The sequence below is a fragment of the Eretmochelys imbricata genome, chromosome 1 (genome assembly GCF_965152235.1).
Source record: "Eretmochelys imbricata isolate rEreImb1 chromosome 1, rEreImb1.hap1, whole genome shotgun sequence".
Lineage (NCBI taxonomy): Eukaryota > Metazoa > Chordata > Testudines > Cheloniidae > Eretmochelys > Eretmochelys imbricata.
In genome coordinates this window covers 160,242,041-160,259,920 of record NC_135572.1, presented here as the reverse complement: position 1 = coordinate 160,259,920, position 17,880 = coordinate 160,242,041, and the positions used below count along the sequence as shown (strand labels likewise).

Sequence of the window (17,880 nt, the reverse complement as noted above, 5' to 3'; positions counted from 1 at the left end):
TTACATAAATATTTTTTTTTGAGAAGTCTGATTGGTAACTGGTATGCACTGTTGTAACCCCTGGAGAAAGATTAACCACTAGTGCTGGACCCTGGTCAGACCTGCTAGGGAAATCGCAGTGAGGTATAGGGGGATTGCAAGTCAAAACCGCCCAGTCTGGAGGGAGAAAGGTGCAGGTGTCCACCTGAGAGAGGTGATGGTTGGAAACCTGAAATCTTACGTGGATGCCTTCAAGAAAGACCAGGAAGGGGGACAAAGGTGCTCTTACCCCTGAAACTGTGACATATGCCGGTCAAATGGACCATGGTTTGGTTGCAAGAAAGATCTGGATAACTGTGGAATATTTATTTTTTCTTGGTGATATGCCCACATTGCAAATCTAATCATTCTGAGACATCAGGAAAGATTTGAACCCTATTGCTGGGTTATTTCCTTGTTAGAAGAGTGGACATACGAGGGATAGCTCAGTGGTTTGAGCATTGGCCTGCTAAACCCAGGGTTGTGAGTTCAATCTCTGAGGGGGGGAAAAAAATTGGGAATTGTGCCTACTTTGAGCAGGGGGTTGGACCAGATGATCTCCTGAGGTCCCTTCCAACCCTGATATTCTATGATCCTAATTTGATGTATATAATGCTGGTCCTAGTGGTGATTTTGTCATTGACTTCAATGAGACCAAGATTTGGCCCATAATTCCTGTGATAATTTTAGATAAAAATAGCAAAGTTTACACACACACAGCACCACTTTCAGAACTCCAAACGAATCAGCTCTGAATTAAAATTCTCAGTCAGACTACAGCTAAACTTTGTGTTCTAGCTCCCCCCCAAACACAGTTAATGAATCCTACTAAGTACTGTACCCAGTTTGCCAATCCAAATCCCCCCTCCTCCTGCCAAGCGTCACTCAGACACACTGATCTGAAGTCTGTGGGCCACATTCAGTTCTGAACATCTGCTCTGGGGTTACATTACATCTAACTTAGAACCCCAGGACAGTGTAACTTATCTGTAGTTTCAGGAATTTAAACAAGTTGCAGATCTTAGCATAAATCTTCATGGATGGTGGTAATTTTGTATAACGTACCCAGTCTACACAGTCTCCTCCAGGAATTAGTGTGAAAAAGAGAGAAAGGTAGATAACTTAAAAACTGTATGAGGGCAATCTGTTGGGATTGATTGTGGATGTCAGATATGACCGATAGATACTCTTTATTATTTGGCTTTGCAGAAATAATGAGTTATGCCGTTGCTTCCTTTGTGTAACCTGCTGGCCATTTCCTAGCTATTGTTTGGATGAATGGACAGCGTAATATGGCAATGTCACAAAATGCCTCACTGTATATGAGGGTGGTCCAAAAATTGCAACATTTAAAACTTCCACTAAATTTTCATCCACATTTCAATGCAAAAGAAAATTTGTGAAAATATAGTTTTATTTTTTAAGACTGATTATGTTCTTAAGTGACTTCTGTGTTACCCAGGATATCTTACATGAAAGGTGCTACGTCTTAGTTAGATGTTTTGGTTGTGCCAGGCTACTTGCCACAATCACAATGTGATTTTATTTCCTGTAGCATATTCAGCAACCCCAGAAGTAGCAGGTATGGCCCCTGCAGACCAGAGCAGTTGGGCCAGAGCAATAAGACATGTTTAAATCTTATGTGTGGGAGAGGGAGGAGGTAGTTTAACTTAGAAAGTTCTGCGAGTCACCATTAGGTGCACTTCCACTTCCACAGTATAGCTGTAAGTGTGTGCAGCCAAGGAAGGGCATGCCTCAATTTGTAAATGACCACATTCCCTTTTCTACCTGCGCCCACTCTGCAGTGCTACCCCCATGGTAAATAGGTAGATTTCACTGGCTGAAGCATGCAAGTTATACTCTCCACACACTTAAACCTCCCAAAGTGGTCAATGGGCAGATTTTCAAAAGTGCTCAGCACCCACTAGCTCCTGTTGTTCTTAGTGGGAGCTGCTGGCTGCTAAACTCTTTAGAAAATCTGGCCACTTCATTTAGATATTTCAGTGGGAGCTGAGAACTTTTGAAAATCTGGCTGTATGTTACTATTTGCCTTACCATTTATACCACCCTTAACCTTATCAATGGACTTGGTCATATATATGTTTTCTAGTGTTGGTCAAGTGGATTGCAGCCCTGCAAATTTATGCAAATATCTGAATAATCTTTGCAGCCTGACAGTTTTAGTGAGGTTTTTAAAGTGCTATAATAGTTCATCACATGTTTGATTTTTCATTGTTTATAAATGTATAACCATTGCTGGTTGTAATGTATGAATGTTTGGAATCAGAAGATCAATGATTGCTAGATTAAAATCTAATCCAGAAATAAATTTTCCTGTAGGCTGCTGCCTGGTGAAAACTCTGCAAACTTCCTGAGCTGTATTCCTGAGCACTGCTGACTGGGCCATTAAAAATTTGGCCAGTGGCACAGTGGGGCTAAGGTAGGCTCCCTACCTGCCATGGCTCTGTGCGGCTCCCGGAAGCAGTGGCATGTCCCCCCTCCAGCTCCTACGTGTAGGCAGTCAGGAGGCTCCACACGCTGCCCCTGCCACAAGTGCCAGTTTCGCAGCTCCCATTGGCTGGGAACCACTGCCAATGGGAGCTGTGGGGGTGGTGCCTGCAGATGGGGTAACACACAGAGCCACCTGGCCGCACCTCCACAAAGGAGCCGGAGAGGGGTCATGCTGCTGCTTCCGGGAGCCACCTGAGGTAAGCACCGCCTGGAGCCTGCATCCCCTCCCGTGCCCCAACCCCCTGCCCCAGCCCTGATCCCCCTCCTGCCCTCCAAACCCCTTGGTCCCAGCCTGGAGCACCCTCCTGCACCCCAAATCCCTCATCCCCAGCCCCAACCCAGAGTCCGTACCTCCAGCTGGAGCCCTCACCTCCCCCCTCCCCCAGCCCAGAGCCCCCTCCTACACCCTGAACCACTCATATCTGGCCCCATCCCAAAGGCCATATCCCCTCCCACACCCCTGCCCCAGCCCAGAACCCCCTCCCATACTCTGAACCCCTTGGCTCCAACCCCCAGCACCCTCCTGCACCCCAAACCTGTCATCCCTGGCCCCACCCTGGAGCCTGCACCCCAAGCTGGAGCCCTCACCCCCTCCCGCATCCCAACCCCCTGAACCAGCCGATGAAAATGAGCAAGTGAGTGAGGGTGGGGCGAGCGAGCGACAGAGGGGAGATGGAGTGAGCAGGGGTGGGACCTTGGAAAAGGGGTATGGCAGAGGCGGGGCTTCAAGATGGGTGGGGCAAGGGTGTTCAGTTTTGCGCAAGTAGAATGTTGGCAAACCTACTTCCTGCTTGTTTTCCCGATGGAATAACCCAATATAGTCATACAGTAAACATCCCAATAACCAGGTCAACATAAAATATTCGTAAAATTACAGATCAGCTCCATATCTGTCACACAGGGCATTCCGTTTATACCAGTGGAAGGCTCTTTTGGAAATAGATATGGATACAATAGGCCTGGTTCACTAATTGGTTACTCCAATTTTATGCTGGTATGATTCCACTGAACTGGATTAATACAGTGGTGAATCAAGTTCCAATTTGCATTTCTACATGTAAATGGATGTCTTCATAAATATAGATTTATACCTACGCATAGATGCCTATAGCAAAATAGATCAAATAACTTTCAATAAAATCAAATAACTTTCTCATATTTATAAGAAGAGGAATATATCATAGAAACCAGAATTATTGAAAGATATTTTAGAAAACAGGAGAATCAGATACTTAAGATTACCTGCTTCCAACATTTCATATTTTATATATATATTGTGCACAAAGTTGTGTATTAAATTTATATGTACTATATGCAAATGATCTGCCCTGGAAGAAATATTTTGGATCTGAGTGTCTTCAGATTTTTTGAAGGACTTTGACTTCTTTCAGTTATCTGTCTTGCTTTCATAAACCCTGATCCTGCAGTGACACTGTCATGCATGTGAGTATTCAATAGGACTATTCACATGCATGTTATGGAATCAGGGCCACAGGGTGAATAAAGGAGAAACGAATAAACTACCAGGGTGAATAAAGGAGAAACGAGAAGTGGCAGAGCCCATACAATTAACCATTGTGCAACCAAACACAAGTTCTGCTGTCATGATGGTGGAGCGGAGTGGGGCGGGGCGGGGTGGGGAAATACAGTGAAGCTGTGCACACATAATTTATTATAAGACAAAACACAATCCTTCAATCTGCAGAAGGTTCTTGACTCCCATCATTTGTAAGCAGGCATTCTAAAAGCCCAGTCCTGTGTGCAACAGGACCAGATAGATTCAAACTTTTACCAAATGCTTACATTTAAATGTTACAAAAAGACTAGTTTCCATTTGAACATCTAGAAGATACTATAGAATATGTTATATACTTTTGAAAGCTTTTACTTCACAGATGTTTCTTCTGACTGCTGTTGCTTTAGCCAGAGATACCATCTAGATATCTTAGCAACAGAGGAAGACGACTTAGTGTATTGCACAAGAATTTAAACAAAATTTATATAGCTGCTGACTAACATAATATACCCTTATTGCTGTGAGGGGATTTTAAATTGTTTTCTAATTTCCTTTTCCTTGGCAAGGTGAGATCATTCCTCCCATTCTCAGCACTCCCACAAAGAGTCCTAATCCTTTGACTCCCCCTGGTTGCGAGTAGGCCTCATATTGACCATGATTAGACAGGTCACGATCAGGTTACTGAATAACCTGTCACTATCTGTGCCTTGTTAGACTAGAAAAGTCATTACTACAGCAATATAACCTTTCTTGTGAGCTCTGAACATGCCACTTCCACAGTTGTTTAGCTGCTATCAATCTAGACACAGGGAGTCTGACTCTTTGACCCAAGTGGTGGTGTCTAGTTCTGTTATCTGTGATTCCAGGGCATGAGAGGCCAGATATAGCAGGACTTGAAAAATTTCACTCACCTACTTCTCGGTGGTAAGTAGCAAGTTTTCCATGGCCAGGGGTCCTAAGTAATTGCTCCAAAATTTAAGCTTCCATTTAAAAGCATAGTGTCTAAGCCTTGAGTGCAAAAATAACCTTCCAACTGTGAACTTAAGCAGTAGTGTCTATCTGTGCCTGTAAGCAGGCATTTCCATTGTTTCTGCTTGCTGCATATAGCATTCCCAGGCAACAGCAGAATGAAATTAAGAAACCTCTGGTCAGTGTCCCTCTGCTGTTGAGAACTGTATAGACATTCGTTAAAAAGACAAGACTCATGTCAACTTTGCTAGGCTGCTTCTTGGGAAAGCTCTGAGTAGCAGCAGAGAGGCACGTGGACCAAGTGGGAATAGTGGACAAGAGCTCCAAAATGTGTGATGGTGGGAGGGACAGAGTTACTGATACTCCCCCTGAAAGAGTCAGGAGGCTGTAAGAAGCATTCAGAGAGGGTTGTGGAACCTCAAATTTATCATGTGATACAAAAGCTGGAGGCCCATATTTGGGTGCCTATCTCCCACTGAGGATCTGGGCTGGAGCGTCTAAGCAATGTTCAGGGATAACACCCTCATCTGCATTTCTCCCCAGCATGTTGCTCCTGGACCCCGCTGGTGTCTCAGGTGTCCCATCTGTAAAATGGGGGTAATACTTTTTGCTTTACAGGGTTGTTGTGGGGATTTATTAATATCTGTGAAACATTTGCAGATCTTCTGAAATTCATTATAATAATGAAGGAAGTTAATGCCTATCCTTTCTCTCTCTCAGTGCAAAGCTCTCCTTCCTAAGCCATTTAACTGGTGGCTGGCTTACACATAAAGACAGAACAGGTGGTTGCCCAGGACAACAAATTGTTTAGCGATTCTTTAGAGGTTTGCGATTTGGGTCTGGACATTTTCCTGTTTACTTAACACAGGGAGGAAGAGCTAGAAAGGGTGCAGATTGGACTTGGATCCTATTATTTTTCAAGGGTTTCAGACCTTCATCTCAATTTAATTATCTCGCACTCACTTTATCATTACTGGAGAGGTTTAAAAAAACCACTAATGCTGCAGCAGGTTAGAAGAAAAGCTCGTTAGATTTCACATCTTTTGATTATTATTTGTGTTATGATTATGTTAAAAAGCTCATCGTGATTACAACCAAAGGATTTATTCCGTATAACTGTACTTCATACTCAAGTCAGTAAACGATATACCATATTAATATGGAAAATGAATGTAAATGTATAGCGATTGAGATCAGGGTGATTACTAACATGCAAAGTCATTTATCTTTATTGTTACCTTGAACGTCTTCCCGATTTTGTTGGCTCACCTCTTTATTGTCAAATCCTAGGCTGAGAGCTTTCCAGGGCAGATATCGTTTTTATTTTACTTGTTTACACAGAGTGTATATGTGACATACTGGAGTCCTAATCCCTGATTGTGTTCCTCAGGCGCTAACATAAAATAAATAGTAAATGGTCATCATTTCGTTTCTGATCTTGGGCTAGAAGATGCATCCGCTGAAGTGAGCTGTAGCTCAGGAAAGCATATGCTCAAATAAATTTGTTAGTCTCTCAGGTTCCCCGAGTCCTCCTTTTCTCTTCACTCAGCCCGTGTGTTGTGTGCATAAATAGCTACATCAGTGGCGCTATACTGATTTACACGGGCTGAGGAGCTGGCTTCTTGATCACAAGTTATTCCTCTAATTACTTCCTAACTATATATATCTATCTCCCTGTCTCTTGGAGGCGGTGGGAGGGAGGAGTAATACATTAATGAAAGTTCAGAGAGAGGATGGAGGGTGCGATTACAAAAGTGATTTACTTGTATAAACGTAACGAAAAAAAGAGATCCCATTGAAACCCCCACAGCGTGGAAAACCGTGTAATGGAGAGGTGAGAAAACTAGCTGTGGAAGGGGAGGTGATGAGAGGTGTCTCTGTGTGTGAGGTTATTCCGTACTCTGGTGGTGACAGCCGTGTCCTCTGTAATGAAAAGCACCGGAGAAATGCCATGCTCGGACACAAACTCATTGGCAGAAGCGGCTGGCCCCAAGGGATGTTGTCTGACGGGTGATTTCCATACTGCGCCTCCCTCCAGGCGACTCGCCGGCTCGAACCTCGCAGGGGAACTTTGGAACCGGCTCTTTCTCCGTGTAAACGCGGCCGAGCGCCGCGTGCTCCAGCCGCAGGAAGGGCTGGGCAGCAGCTAACAAGCAACTTTTCCCTGGGCTGAGCCGAGCCCCGCCCCGCCCTGGCAGGGGTGGGTGGTGTTTGCCCCCCTCCTCCCCCTTGTGCCTTTAAGGGCCTGGGTAAACTTTTTCCTGCTGGCTCCAGGCGGCCCCGTCACATCCGCTGGCCCGAGCCCCGTGGGGAAGTTTCTTGGCGCTTGTTCCCAGCCCAAACTCTTGGGTCCCGCCGCTGCGCGCGGAGCGCCCCCCGGGCTCTGGCGGGGGCAGCGGTGGGGCGCCGGGGTGCGAGATGAAGCCGGGGCGTGGGGAAGCCGGAGCCGCCCTCCTTCTCCTCCTCCCCCTCCCCGGCTGCTGCAGCCCCGCGGCCAGGCGGCTGCTCTCTCCTGCCTGAGCCGCCGAGCGTCCCGCTGCCGCCGGGATGGGGACGCTGCCCGCGGCTCCCTGCCTCCTGCTGCTCCTGGCTGGCGCTGCCGGGCTGGGCCGGCCTCGCTTCTCCTTCCCCCTGCGGGTGTCTCCGCCGGCCGCCCCGGGGAACGGCTCCGGGAGCAGCCGCCAGCTGGCCCCCCTCGGCGAGGCGGACGGCTTGGCCTTAGCCTCGGAGCCCGGGGCCGCCGTCAGCTTCTTGGCCATGGTGGAGAATCTGCAGGGAGACTCCGGCCGGGGCTACTACCTGGAGATGCTGATCGGGACCCCGCCGCAGAAGGTGAGACTCCCCGGGGCAAGCGACTTGCCTTCCAACGGGGCTGCAGCCCCCGCCTGCTACCCCCGCGCCTGCCGGCTGCCCCCCTCCTTCAGCGTGCAGGGCGCTGCGCCCCACGGGCGCGTCAAGGAGGAAAGGTTCTTGGGTGGGGGCAGGTCGGGGGGCGTTAGACGTCTTTCGCCGTTCTTCCCATGCTGGCCAGCTACCCCCGGGGAGAAGTTTTCCTGAGTTTCCTCCTCCCCGGAGCAACGTTCTCCTCCAGCTCCGCTGGGAAGGAGACCGGGCTCAGCTGGGCTGCCACGGGTGCAGGGGACGGTGGACCCCAGAGACCCTTCTCATGTAGTTTGGAGGACTAGAGAGGTCCGTCCCATTGATTGCTTATGGAGAGGAGGAAAAGTCACTCCTGGCTTCGTCTTTTTCTTTTTTTGATAACATTGGAAGACCTTAAATGTCATCAGCATGTTGGTGAGTTAGACGTGACTGTTACACATGTGAGCGATGACGGCAAGTGTTGAAGGACTGGATTGACTTCCCCACCCCCTTGTTGCCTTTTAATTGCAGTATTGTTAGGTGGCGAAAAATAGAAAAACGAAAAGATAGTGTATTGCCCTCGTGCTAAGTACAGTTATACCGCTTGCAACTTTTCTTCAAGGCAGCATTTCCATTCATTGGCACTTTGCATGAAAAACGAATGTCCTCAGGCACAGTAATTTTAAGGAAATCCTGCAGGGCCGGTCTTTTTATTTCTAACTGTTTGATGTCAATTTGATTTGAAACAAGTTTCTCTGTCAGTCAAAAATATTGTATTTAACATACCTTATCTTATTTGCGAAGTCAGCCTTGAGGTGTGATGGAGTAGGCTGACTGCCAGACGCTCCTGATCCCCCACATAGAGATTACTCAACTACTCTTACTAAATTAAGTACTACAGTAAAGCAGAGTTTTAAAACATCTTACATTTTATTTAAAATGTAGCCTCTATACTGCTAATAGTTAAAGAATGCACTTCCTGTGGTTGGAATTATTCCTCCTTCTTGCCCCCTCCCCTTACAAATTCTTTCAAAAGTGTTGAAAACTTGGTTGTTCTTTCATTTGTGTCATGTGAAGCCTTGGTGGATTGTTGGTGGGGATGACTTGTCAGCTGAGAAGGATTAATTCTCTAAAAGCCCTTGGGGCTTTGTGTCATTTTTTTTCCCCTCAAGTTTAGTACTCCCACTCTTTTAATGAGATTTAAGTGAATGAAGCGACCCTATGTAGGTGAAAATGTTTTATTTTATTTTTTATTCTGACTTCTTACCATAATGAAAAGTTAGTCAGTCATATAGATACTTAGTAAAAAGGAAAAGTTCAGCTAATAAGCCCTCTCTGGGCTTGTGTATAATAATTTTTCTGCTTTGATAGAAGAAGAGGATTGGCCTAATTGCCATTCTGACTAATTGAAATGTGTTACCGTAGGTCATAAAGCACGTACATGGATTCAGACAGAGTTGGATAGTTTTATGATAAATACATGTTATGGGGGCTACTTAGATCTGATGCATCAGATCTATCACTTGATTGCCCCTGGGTTCAAGAAGAATTTTTTCCTCGATATTGAATGCTGCTTAGGGTATGGGGGAGTGTGTTTTCCACTACTCTATGGAATGTCCAATACTGTCTTCTGTGAGATTCAAGATATTAGACTTGATCATATCAATAATCTGATCCTGTGTGCCTTAAACTACAACACAACTATATGTAGAAAAAGGTAAATAAACAGAATATGAATATCTCTTACCTATACACTTTTAGTGGTTCTGAAATAAGAAGAAAAACAAAATTATGGAGATTCATGTAGATCTTCAGGAATAATATTATTGAGAAAGATGTTCCTTATTTCAATTATATGCCCCAAGTCCTTACCCATAAGTGATATTACTTTACTTGTAATACACTTAACAGTTAATGTAAAATTTAAAATAAACTTGGTCATCATTTTACATCTGAAATTGGGTTTAAAGTTTAACTCACTGTAAACTGAATTTTCTCAGAGTAAAACATTGAAACATGATCCCATTGATGTTTATAAGTAAAGTCATGGATATGCTTAAATGTTTGCAGGATCAAGACTTAAAAAAAAAAGTTTCAACTGAACAAGTGAGGTGCTTTACACACCTCCTTCTCTGCTTGACTCTGAAATGGCAAACATATATCTGATGCAAGTGTACCTCACAGTGAAGAGTATAAACTGATAAGCAACTAAAAGGTAGTATATCTCGTCCTCTTTCAGCCTCTATGAAAGATGATGATTTATAGCACAGTATCCCAAAAATATTAGGACTCCAATTTAGCTGCCAATCCACCCTCATTCTATTACCAATAGATTCAAGTGCACATACATTCTTTGAGAATTATTTGAAAGCTAAAAATGTCATGGTGTTTTGAGGAATGTTATTATATACGTCTTTTATTTCATGGAGTTGTCCTGTTTCTGATGAATGGTGTACTTTATGGCTGCCTGCTATTCCAAATCTGAAGATTATAATATTGACTGCAAGAAAGCATTGACTGCACTAGTCTAATTTTTTATTTCTTTAAATAATCTGGAAACAGATTAAATGCCTTTACTCAATATTGTATTATTTTTGCAAGCCTCAAAATGGAAGCTATAAGCACTTTGATAAGTGGAATGAAAAATTGTCTAGTTTTATTTGTTTTCCATGTATTTTTACTAAAGCGTTGTCTACTTTGCTCCTTCCTACAGTTTTTGACAAACAAACAAGAGACAGAAGCCTAACTTTAAAAAAAAAAAAAACTACATTTTCCCCAGATTCCTTTCGTGAGTCTATCTTGATCGTTCTTAACATTTGCAGAGTAGCACTTTCCTCAGATTACACCCATCTTGTTATCCTCTCATCCCATTGTGTTCCCAAATTGTGCCTATATTGAGACTACACAAATATTTTCCTTGTAACTTTAATGCAAAAGGGTGGGTGGAGGAACTAAGTACCTCTGAGTAGTCAGCATGATGCAGCTGAGTTTTGATCAGTTGCCACTGAAACCGTGGCGGAACTTGAATTTTATTCTAGTGACCAAACATCTGTTTTATGCACTCGTTCAGTTTAATTATTAATGCGAAGCAGCTTTTGTAATGGCAGTTTGTTCTGCTCAGAGGGTAAGCAAAAATCTGACCTATAACTGGCATTTAGAAAGTTGTATTAAGGATAAAGTGGTTATTGGAACTAACTGTCTTCATTGCAAACCATGAATTCCAATTTCCATAAGATTAACTGGAGACAGTCTCTCTATCACTGTCCAACTACAAAAAAACCGAGGAATATGTATTAAATACCTTAACTATGTGTTGGGCACTTAAAATTTGTGGCTTGATGTTTCAAAGGTTATAAATTCTGACAGTTCTGGATACAGTTCTGGATTCAGTCCCGGGTGTGGTGATGGGAGAGTAATTGCTGCCAGTGAGGAGTGACAAGAGGGGCTGAAGACTTGTGGTGATAGGATAGGACAGAAAAAGGGAGGCCAATTGGGTAAACGCCAGTTGAACTAGGGTAGTATAGCAGATTATTACAGGCTAAATCAGTGGGCAGTGGTGGTAGGGAAGGGAAATAAGGGATAGAACTAGGCTTTGAATGAGTGGGTGAAAACTGGAAGGAAAACCTAGGATGGAATCAGCAGAGTAAGGAATGTTTTTTAAAAACCATACACCCACAGGAGCATGGCCTCTGGGGACAGGTGATGTAATGTAAACCTGCTATACTACCTTTGACATAAAACCTTAAATAGTCATGGACCTGACAAGTTGTGTGCCAAGGTAGATTAAAAAGTACTATATGTTGCATCAACACATAGGAAGTATTTTTCTGGAAAGCATCTTCTACTCTGTGGGCTTGTCTAGACATGTTAGCCAATACATTTAAATGAACATGATTTTAAACAAGACTTTGGACCTGCTATGGATAAAGCAAGTCTGTGACACCCCATACCCCATGTTCACCACTTTTATACGGTTCTAATATATTTTCTACAAAGTATGCCTTGTGAGGTATTGTTTGAACACTCATGATCTGCTGAACATCATTGTCCTGTTATGATGTGTGTAACAACACTGCATGTGAAACTATGAGATTTTACTGCATAATATTACTAAAATGTGCTATGGTTTTGGGAATGCGGAGAATTGCCCCTCAGGGACAACACAAAAGACTGAGCACAGGTGCCGAGAAACTATTAACTGCTTAATTGGGCATTCACCAGCAGGAGGGAAGGTATAAACAGAGTATTTACAATTCCTGTGAAGGATGGTTTGCAGAGCACATATGCAGTGGAAGTGTCTACCCCTGCGATTCAGCAAGGATTTTTCCAGTACAAAGAGTTGGGGTATAAGAGAGGTGGAGAGAGGAGAAGGGCCCTGTCCACCTCACCTCTCCTCTCCTTGCCACAACTTTTCTGTCTGCTTATGACATCAACGAATATCTAAGGGCACTGAATCAGGGGGAGGGAGGTCCCAGGCTGAAAGGAAATCCAGCCTGTGAACTGACGACTGTGAATTGCCTGCAACATCTGGTGGGTGAGAGAGCTGTTTGCTTCAAATCTTACTTACTTTGGTAAAGTTTAAGAATTAGATTACAGTTCTATCTTTTATTTATTTTGTAACGAATTCTGACTTTTATGCCTTATCACTTATAATCACTTAAAATCTATCTTTCTGTAGTTAATAAACTTGTTCTATTGTTTTATCAAAACCAGTGTGTTTGTTTGGGGAATCTCTACTCAGGTTAACAAAGGCTGGTGCATAATCATTTCCTTTGATGGAATGATGGACTATTAATGAGCTTGTGCTGGCCAGAACTCTACTGAAGAGTGCAAGACACACATTTCTGAGGGGCAAGGCTGGGGACTGGAGTTATGTGGGTGTCACCCTGTATATAATTTGTGGGTGGCTGGGCAAAGCATTCATGTATCCATCAGAGTGATTTTTACATGCTGGTGGCTGTGAGTGAACAGAGCCTGCAGAAGTTGCTGTTCACCACCAAAGCAGTGTAAAAGACCTCTCTGGCTGTAGGATTAACATAAGAATGGCCAAGGATTAAGGGGACACAGCAGTCCAGTGGCCCAGATTGCATCCTGGGGAATGTCACAAAGTCACATTTGAAAATGTGTGAGCTGGTCATGGTCAAGCCGAGGTACTCTTCTAGCAGGAAGCTGAGTACAGTAACACATCTATATTTCAATATTTGCTAATAGGAGTCAAAATTTCTTTTTATCTTTTCTCTGTTGCTGTGAAGTGTGACTTTATTCATAGTTAGAGTGAATTTGAGAGGGAAATGGCTCCCAGCCCCTTTTCTGCATGGATTTTGGTTTGGGTTCAGGTCTTGTAAGAGCACAAGATAATATTCAGCAGTTCCATCCTGTAATTTGTAAGCATCATATTCATCTTAAGAAGAAAAGTGGTTTTTCTGCCAGACACAGCATTTCTACGACTTTGTCTAACCTCTCACTGCTTTTCCGACTTAGCTTTTGTAATGTAAAGAAGCATGTGTTTCAGATGGTTTTGTTTACTTTAAAAATATACCCTACTAAAATCAAAAAAGGAATTATCTTTTTATAGTCTGTTCTGTGTGCAAATTTGAGTAATGCTATCTGAGGAATTGAAGGAAGAAAAAAAACTGCTTTAAAGCAAAGTACCATGCAGTGGCGGTGTAGCCATTTTGGTCCCGGGATATTAGAGAGACAAGGTAGGTGAATGTTTCAGAGTAGCAGCCGTGTTAGTCTGTATTCGCAAAAAGAAAAGGAGTACTTGTGGCACCTTAGAGACTAACCAATTTATTTGAGCATGAGCTTTCGTGAGCTACATCATTACTTCATCGGATAGGTGAAGTAATATCTTCAGGTCACTGAGGAAGAGCTCTGTGTAAGCTCGTCTGTCTCATCAACAAAAGTTGGTCCAATAAAAGATATTACCTCACCCACCTTGTCTCTCTCATAAAGCAGAGTAGTTTAGTTACCTCAAGGAGAAAAGTGGGTTTGACTTAATGTCGCTGTCTTTACTTTTCAAACTGGGAAGAAGCTTTAAAATAACAGCATAGACAGAGTGCGTGCTCGCTCTCTCTCACTCACTCACTTTCTGTGTCTTGATTCTACAATGACACCTAGGACCATGGTCTCTGAGAGCCTCTCAAGAGAACTAAAAACATAATAGTCTAGTGGTCTAACTTCCTTTGCCCAAGGCAGTTTGGATTGTCATTGTTTCCTTCTCTCCCTTCCCCCATTATTGCTTCCCTCTTTCTTTCTTTTTGCCTTGACCTGCTTCTCTTCCTTTTTATTTTTTTTCTTCTTTTCTTATTGGCGTCTTATTTTCTGGAAAAATAAACCATGTATTGGGGAACAAACTGTTCTTCCTGCTCTGTAGCTTTCCTCCTGAGATGCAGATTTTTGGTTTCCAGTTTAACAAGAAGATCTAGGAAGGTTCCATGTTCATACGGTACACAAACGCCCCACTTACATTATGAAGAAATTGTGCATGGGAGAGAGGGGATTTCCACAAAAGGTAACTTTAAAAGGTTGGATGAAAAATTTCCTATTAACTGAAAAAAATTATAGTGCATCAAATACAATTAATGTGTCATAATTAAAAGGCTCTGTTTTAAAGGGGTACTGTCAAGATGATTACACTTGAGAATTATTTCTCCTTACCTATGTTTTCTAATAAATTATGAAGAATAAATTAGACTTTTAAAAATTATTACTTTCCTTCTAAGTCTGTACTTAATTCAGTTTGTGACTACTGCAATTAAACTGCTAGTAAAACAGAACATAACCAACTGTGTCTCTCTTTCATGCGTTAGCACAAACTGCTGTTACGTATGGCTTGTATGTGTTCAAAAAAGTTTAAATCACATAAAACAATGAAGTTGACACTGATTTGTTTAAACTAAAAAGATAATCATATTACAATCATATTTAGTAACCTTCCCTTTTTAATAATACACAAATGAACCCATATTTGGGGCTAAACTACTTGACATCACTTTTGTTCATTATGATATGGACGATCAGACTTCCTTTTTTTTTTTTTAACAAAAAAAGGACACTTTTATCCTAAGTAATCTTAGTTTCTTATAAGTTACCAAACTGGTAACAGAACATACATGTAAGTTTGGACATTGTAAATAATTACAGATCAGCACAAAGTGGGATTGGTACTGCATCCCTTACACAAAGCTCCCACTGATTTCTGGAGAGGTTACTAGGGAGCAAGGGATCTAGAATTGGGCTGAGTAGATCGCAGTATTCCCAAAGCCAAACATTCAAAGCAGATATTGGTTTTAAAATGTTAGAGTGTGTGTGTGTGTGTGTGTGTGTGTGTTTGAGCTGTTACTCAAGTCACATGTACAAAATTTTTCTCCACAAGCCTGAGGGCTAGAAATCTTGTTTGTTTTTTATTTAAATGAAAGCTGAAAATCAAACAGCATTGATCTGGGAGCTGGAGCTTTAAGCAAACATCAAATATCACAAGGCTTGCAATGAAATTGTGAGATAGTGTTGCCAACTTTCTAATCACGCAAAACCGAACACCCCTGGCCCTTCTCCAAGGCCATGCTTCCCACTCACTCCATTTCCCCCCTCCCTCCGTTTCTCACTCTTCCCCCACTCTCACTCACATTCACCGGGCTGGGGCAGGAGCTTGGGGTGTGGGAGAGGGTGAGGGCTCTGGCTGCGTGTGTGGACTTGGGGGTGGGACTAGAAATGAGGGGTTCAGGGTGCAGGAGGGGGTTGGAGTGCGGGCCAGCACATCCCTTGGCCCGTGCTGCTTCCCGCTGTCCCCATTGGCCTGGAGCGGCGAATCGTGGCCAGTGGGAGCTGCGATTGGCCGAACCTCTGGACTCAGCAAGTAAACAAACGAGCCTGGCCTGCCAGGTGGCTTACCCTGGCGGCTGTGGGCCAAAGGTTGCCGATCCCTGCTTTACTCTCTTGAACAGTCCCATGGGCTTAAAATAGGTAAGTTGTGTAGGCTCAAAAAGTGGCTGCCAAAGCTACAATGGCATTTATGATTACACCTCAAAAAAACAGGCAGAGAGTGTAGCAAGGGCTCAGGCTTTTATGTTGTTAGATTATTTTATTTTTTATTATCACTGAGTTATCTAATTCATTGTTGTCTACCATGTTAGAGGGCTTTCCCTCAACCCTCCCACTTCTCTGGTTCTTGTCACACAGACAGCAAGCAGCAAAAGACCAGAAGTCTGAAGTGCAGACAATGCGATGTTTATTGGGGTTAGTTTCCAAGCAAGCATATTCTGAAGCTCTTCAAACCAGTTGGGCTTATCCCTATATGCCAATAGTGTGTTCCCCAGTGTCGTCCGTCCCCCCGCCTTCCCAGTTCTGGCACCTCCGAGCATTTACCCCGTGTACCCTTCCCAGCTCTGACGCCACAGAGCCTTGCCTGTGTCCCTGTTCCCCATTCCTGTTCCCCATTCCTGCTCCCCCCTTAGCAAGCATGATTCCAATTTCCCCTTCCACTTCCTGTTTGACCCCAGTTTATATAGTAATATTCTCAGCTATACCTTAACCAATCATTTTACTGAAATTTAACTAACCAGTCCTAACACATTGTAACATAATTCTCTAACCAATTATATCCCACTACCCTAATTAACTTACACCTAGCAAAATTAATTCTACAGCAGACAGAAACAATTAGAGAACCAGACAGATTAACAACAGAAAAGTGGGGGCCATAAAGATAAAACAGTACAGAAATGAGGGTTTCACAACCACAAGCATTGATAAGTGATTTCTTGCCAGACAAAATGCTATCAAACTAGGATTTCTTTAACCATCTTAAGATCTATTTCTTTAGCTGGTGGTGACGGGCACTATCAGGACAGGATTGTCTTCCTAAGAGCCCAGCACCACCTTATTTCAATGTGACTGGTTTGGCATGTGAGGATGAGCCAAAGGCCTTAGCCTAAGAACAAGGCCTCAGACTATCCTAGTGAGAAGGCCCATACGCAGGTGGACTTGTGATTTTTGATTCTTTGTTTTATACCTCCATAACTAGCTAAGTGATAAAAATACACCTAAGTTCTTAAAGTATAGGCCTTTACACCAGTGTTTTCCCCAGGAATTGAAATACGAGGGAGAGGGGTTGGATTATTCAGGGTGGGATGAGGGCCGACGAGGGTTGAGACTGTGAGGGCAAAGGTGGTCTGTATGGCACCATAGTTGAAACTGAAAAATGTTTAATGACCATTTTATTAGATTTAACTCATGTTTTAAAATCATCACAAAAATTAAAGTTGGCTACTCAATCCTGCTACAAAGCACTACATCTACATCTGTCTTGGTTTCTTATAATTTTGCACTCTTCAGTTGGGTTGAACCACTAGTGATAAGAAAGAAGTTGAAGTTAAATTTTCATTTGTTCATCGTATGCTGTTCCACTCTGTGTTCAAATTCTCTATTCTGTTCTGATCGCATACCAGCCCTATTGCTGGTAGTGCCTCGCTCCATTCAGCTGTAGGTGTTTTATAAGACAGGCATCTGTAAAAGCTATGTGGAGGTTGAGTAGAATCCAGAAATCGCTATTGTAGATTTGTAAGAATCAAGTTGATGTATTTTTTTTTCAGCTGGCTTAACAAGCACTTCTTGTCCTCTTCACTTAGAGTCAATATAAGTACCTTCATTAGTCAACTTCTGGAAGAAGCAAGGATTTCAGTCCAGTACATTTTCAATGGATATCTCTGATCCAAGGGTAGCGTCTATTGCTGGACAAAGATCTACTACTGTTGTAGCAGATGCCTGGATGACCGTGTTTAACGACCGAAGTGGTTTCAACAATAGACATACAAGAGAGAGAATTGTGATGGTCTTCTCTGAACTTAGGAACAAAAGTAGTCCACCAGCCTCACTACTTAGATCTGTCCTATCTTGGTGGATACTTTCCCAAGCCAGTAATAACGGTTGCAGTAATTTTAAGACCACAGCCAGGAATCGCTCATGAGATAGTGCATGTTTTCCCAGGTTGGACTAATTTGAACTTC

General features: G+C 43.1%; 1 protein-coding gene across 3 annotated transcripts in view; it reads left to right on the top strand.

Annotated features, from left to right (window-relative positions):
• The first annotated feature begins 7,302 nt into the window (after positions 1-7,302).
• The window catches only part of BACE2 (beta-secretase 2), a 60,055-nt gene continuing 49,477 nt past the window's right edge, over positions 7,303-17,880 (top strand). For all 3 annotated transcript variants that reach the window (XM_077818317.1, XM_077818327.1, XM_077818334.1), the window contains exon 1: positions 7,303-7,846. In XM_077818317.1, coding sequence (XP_077674443.1) covers positions 7,562-7,846 — 285 coding nt within the window. In that variant the 5' untranslated portion in view covers positions 7,303-7,561. The remainder of the gene's footprint in view (positions 7,847-17,880) is intronic.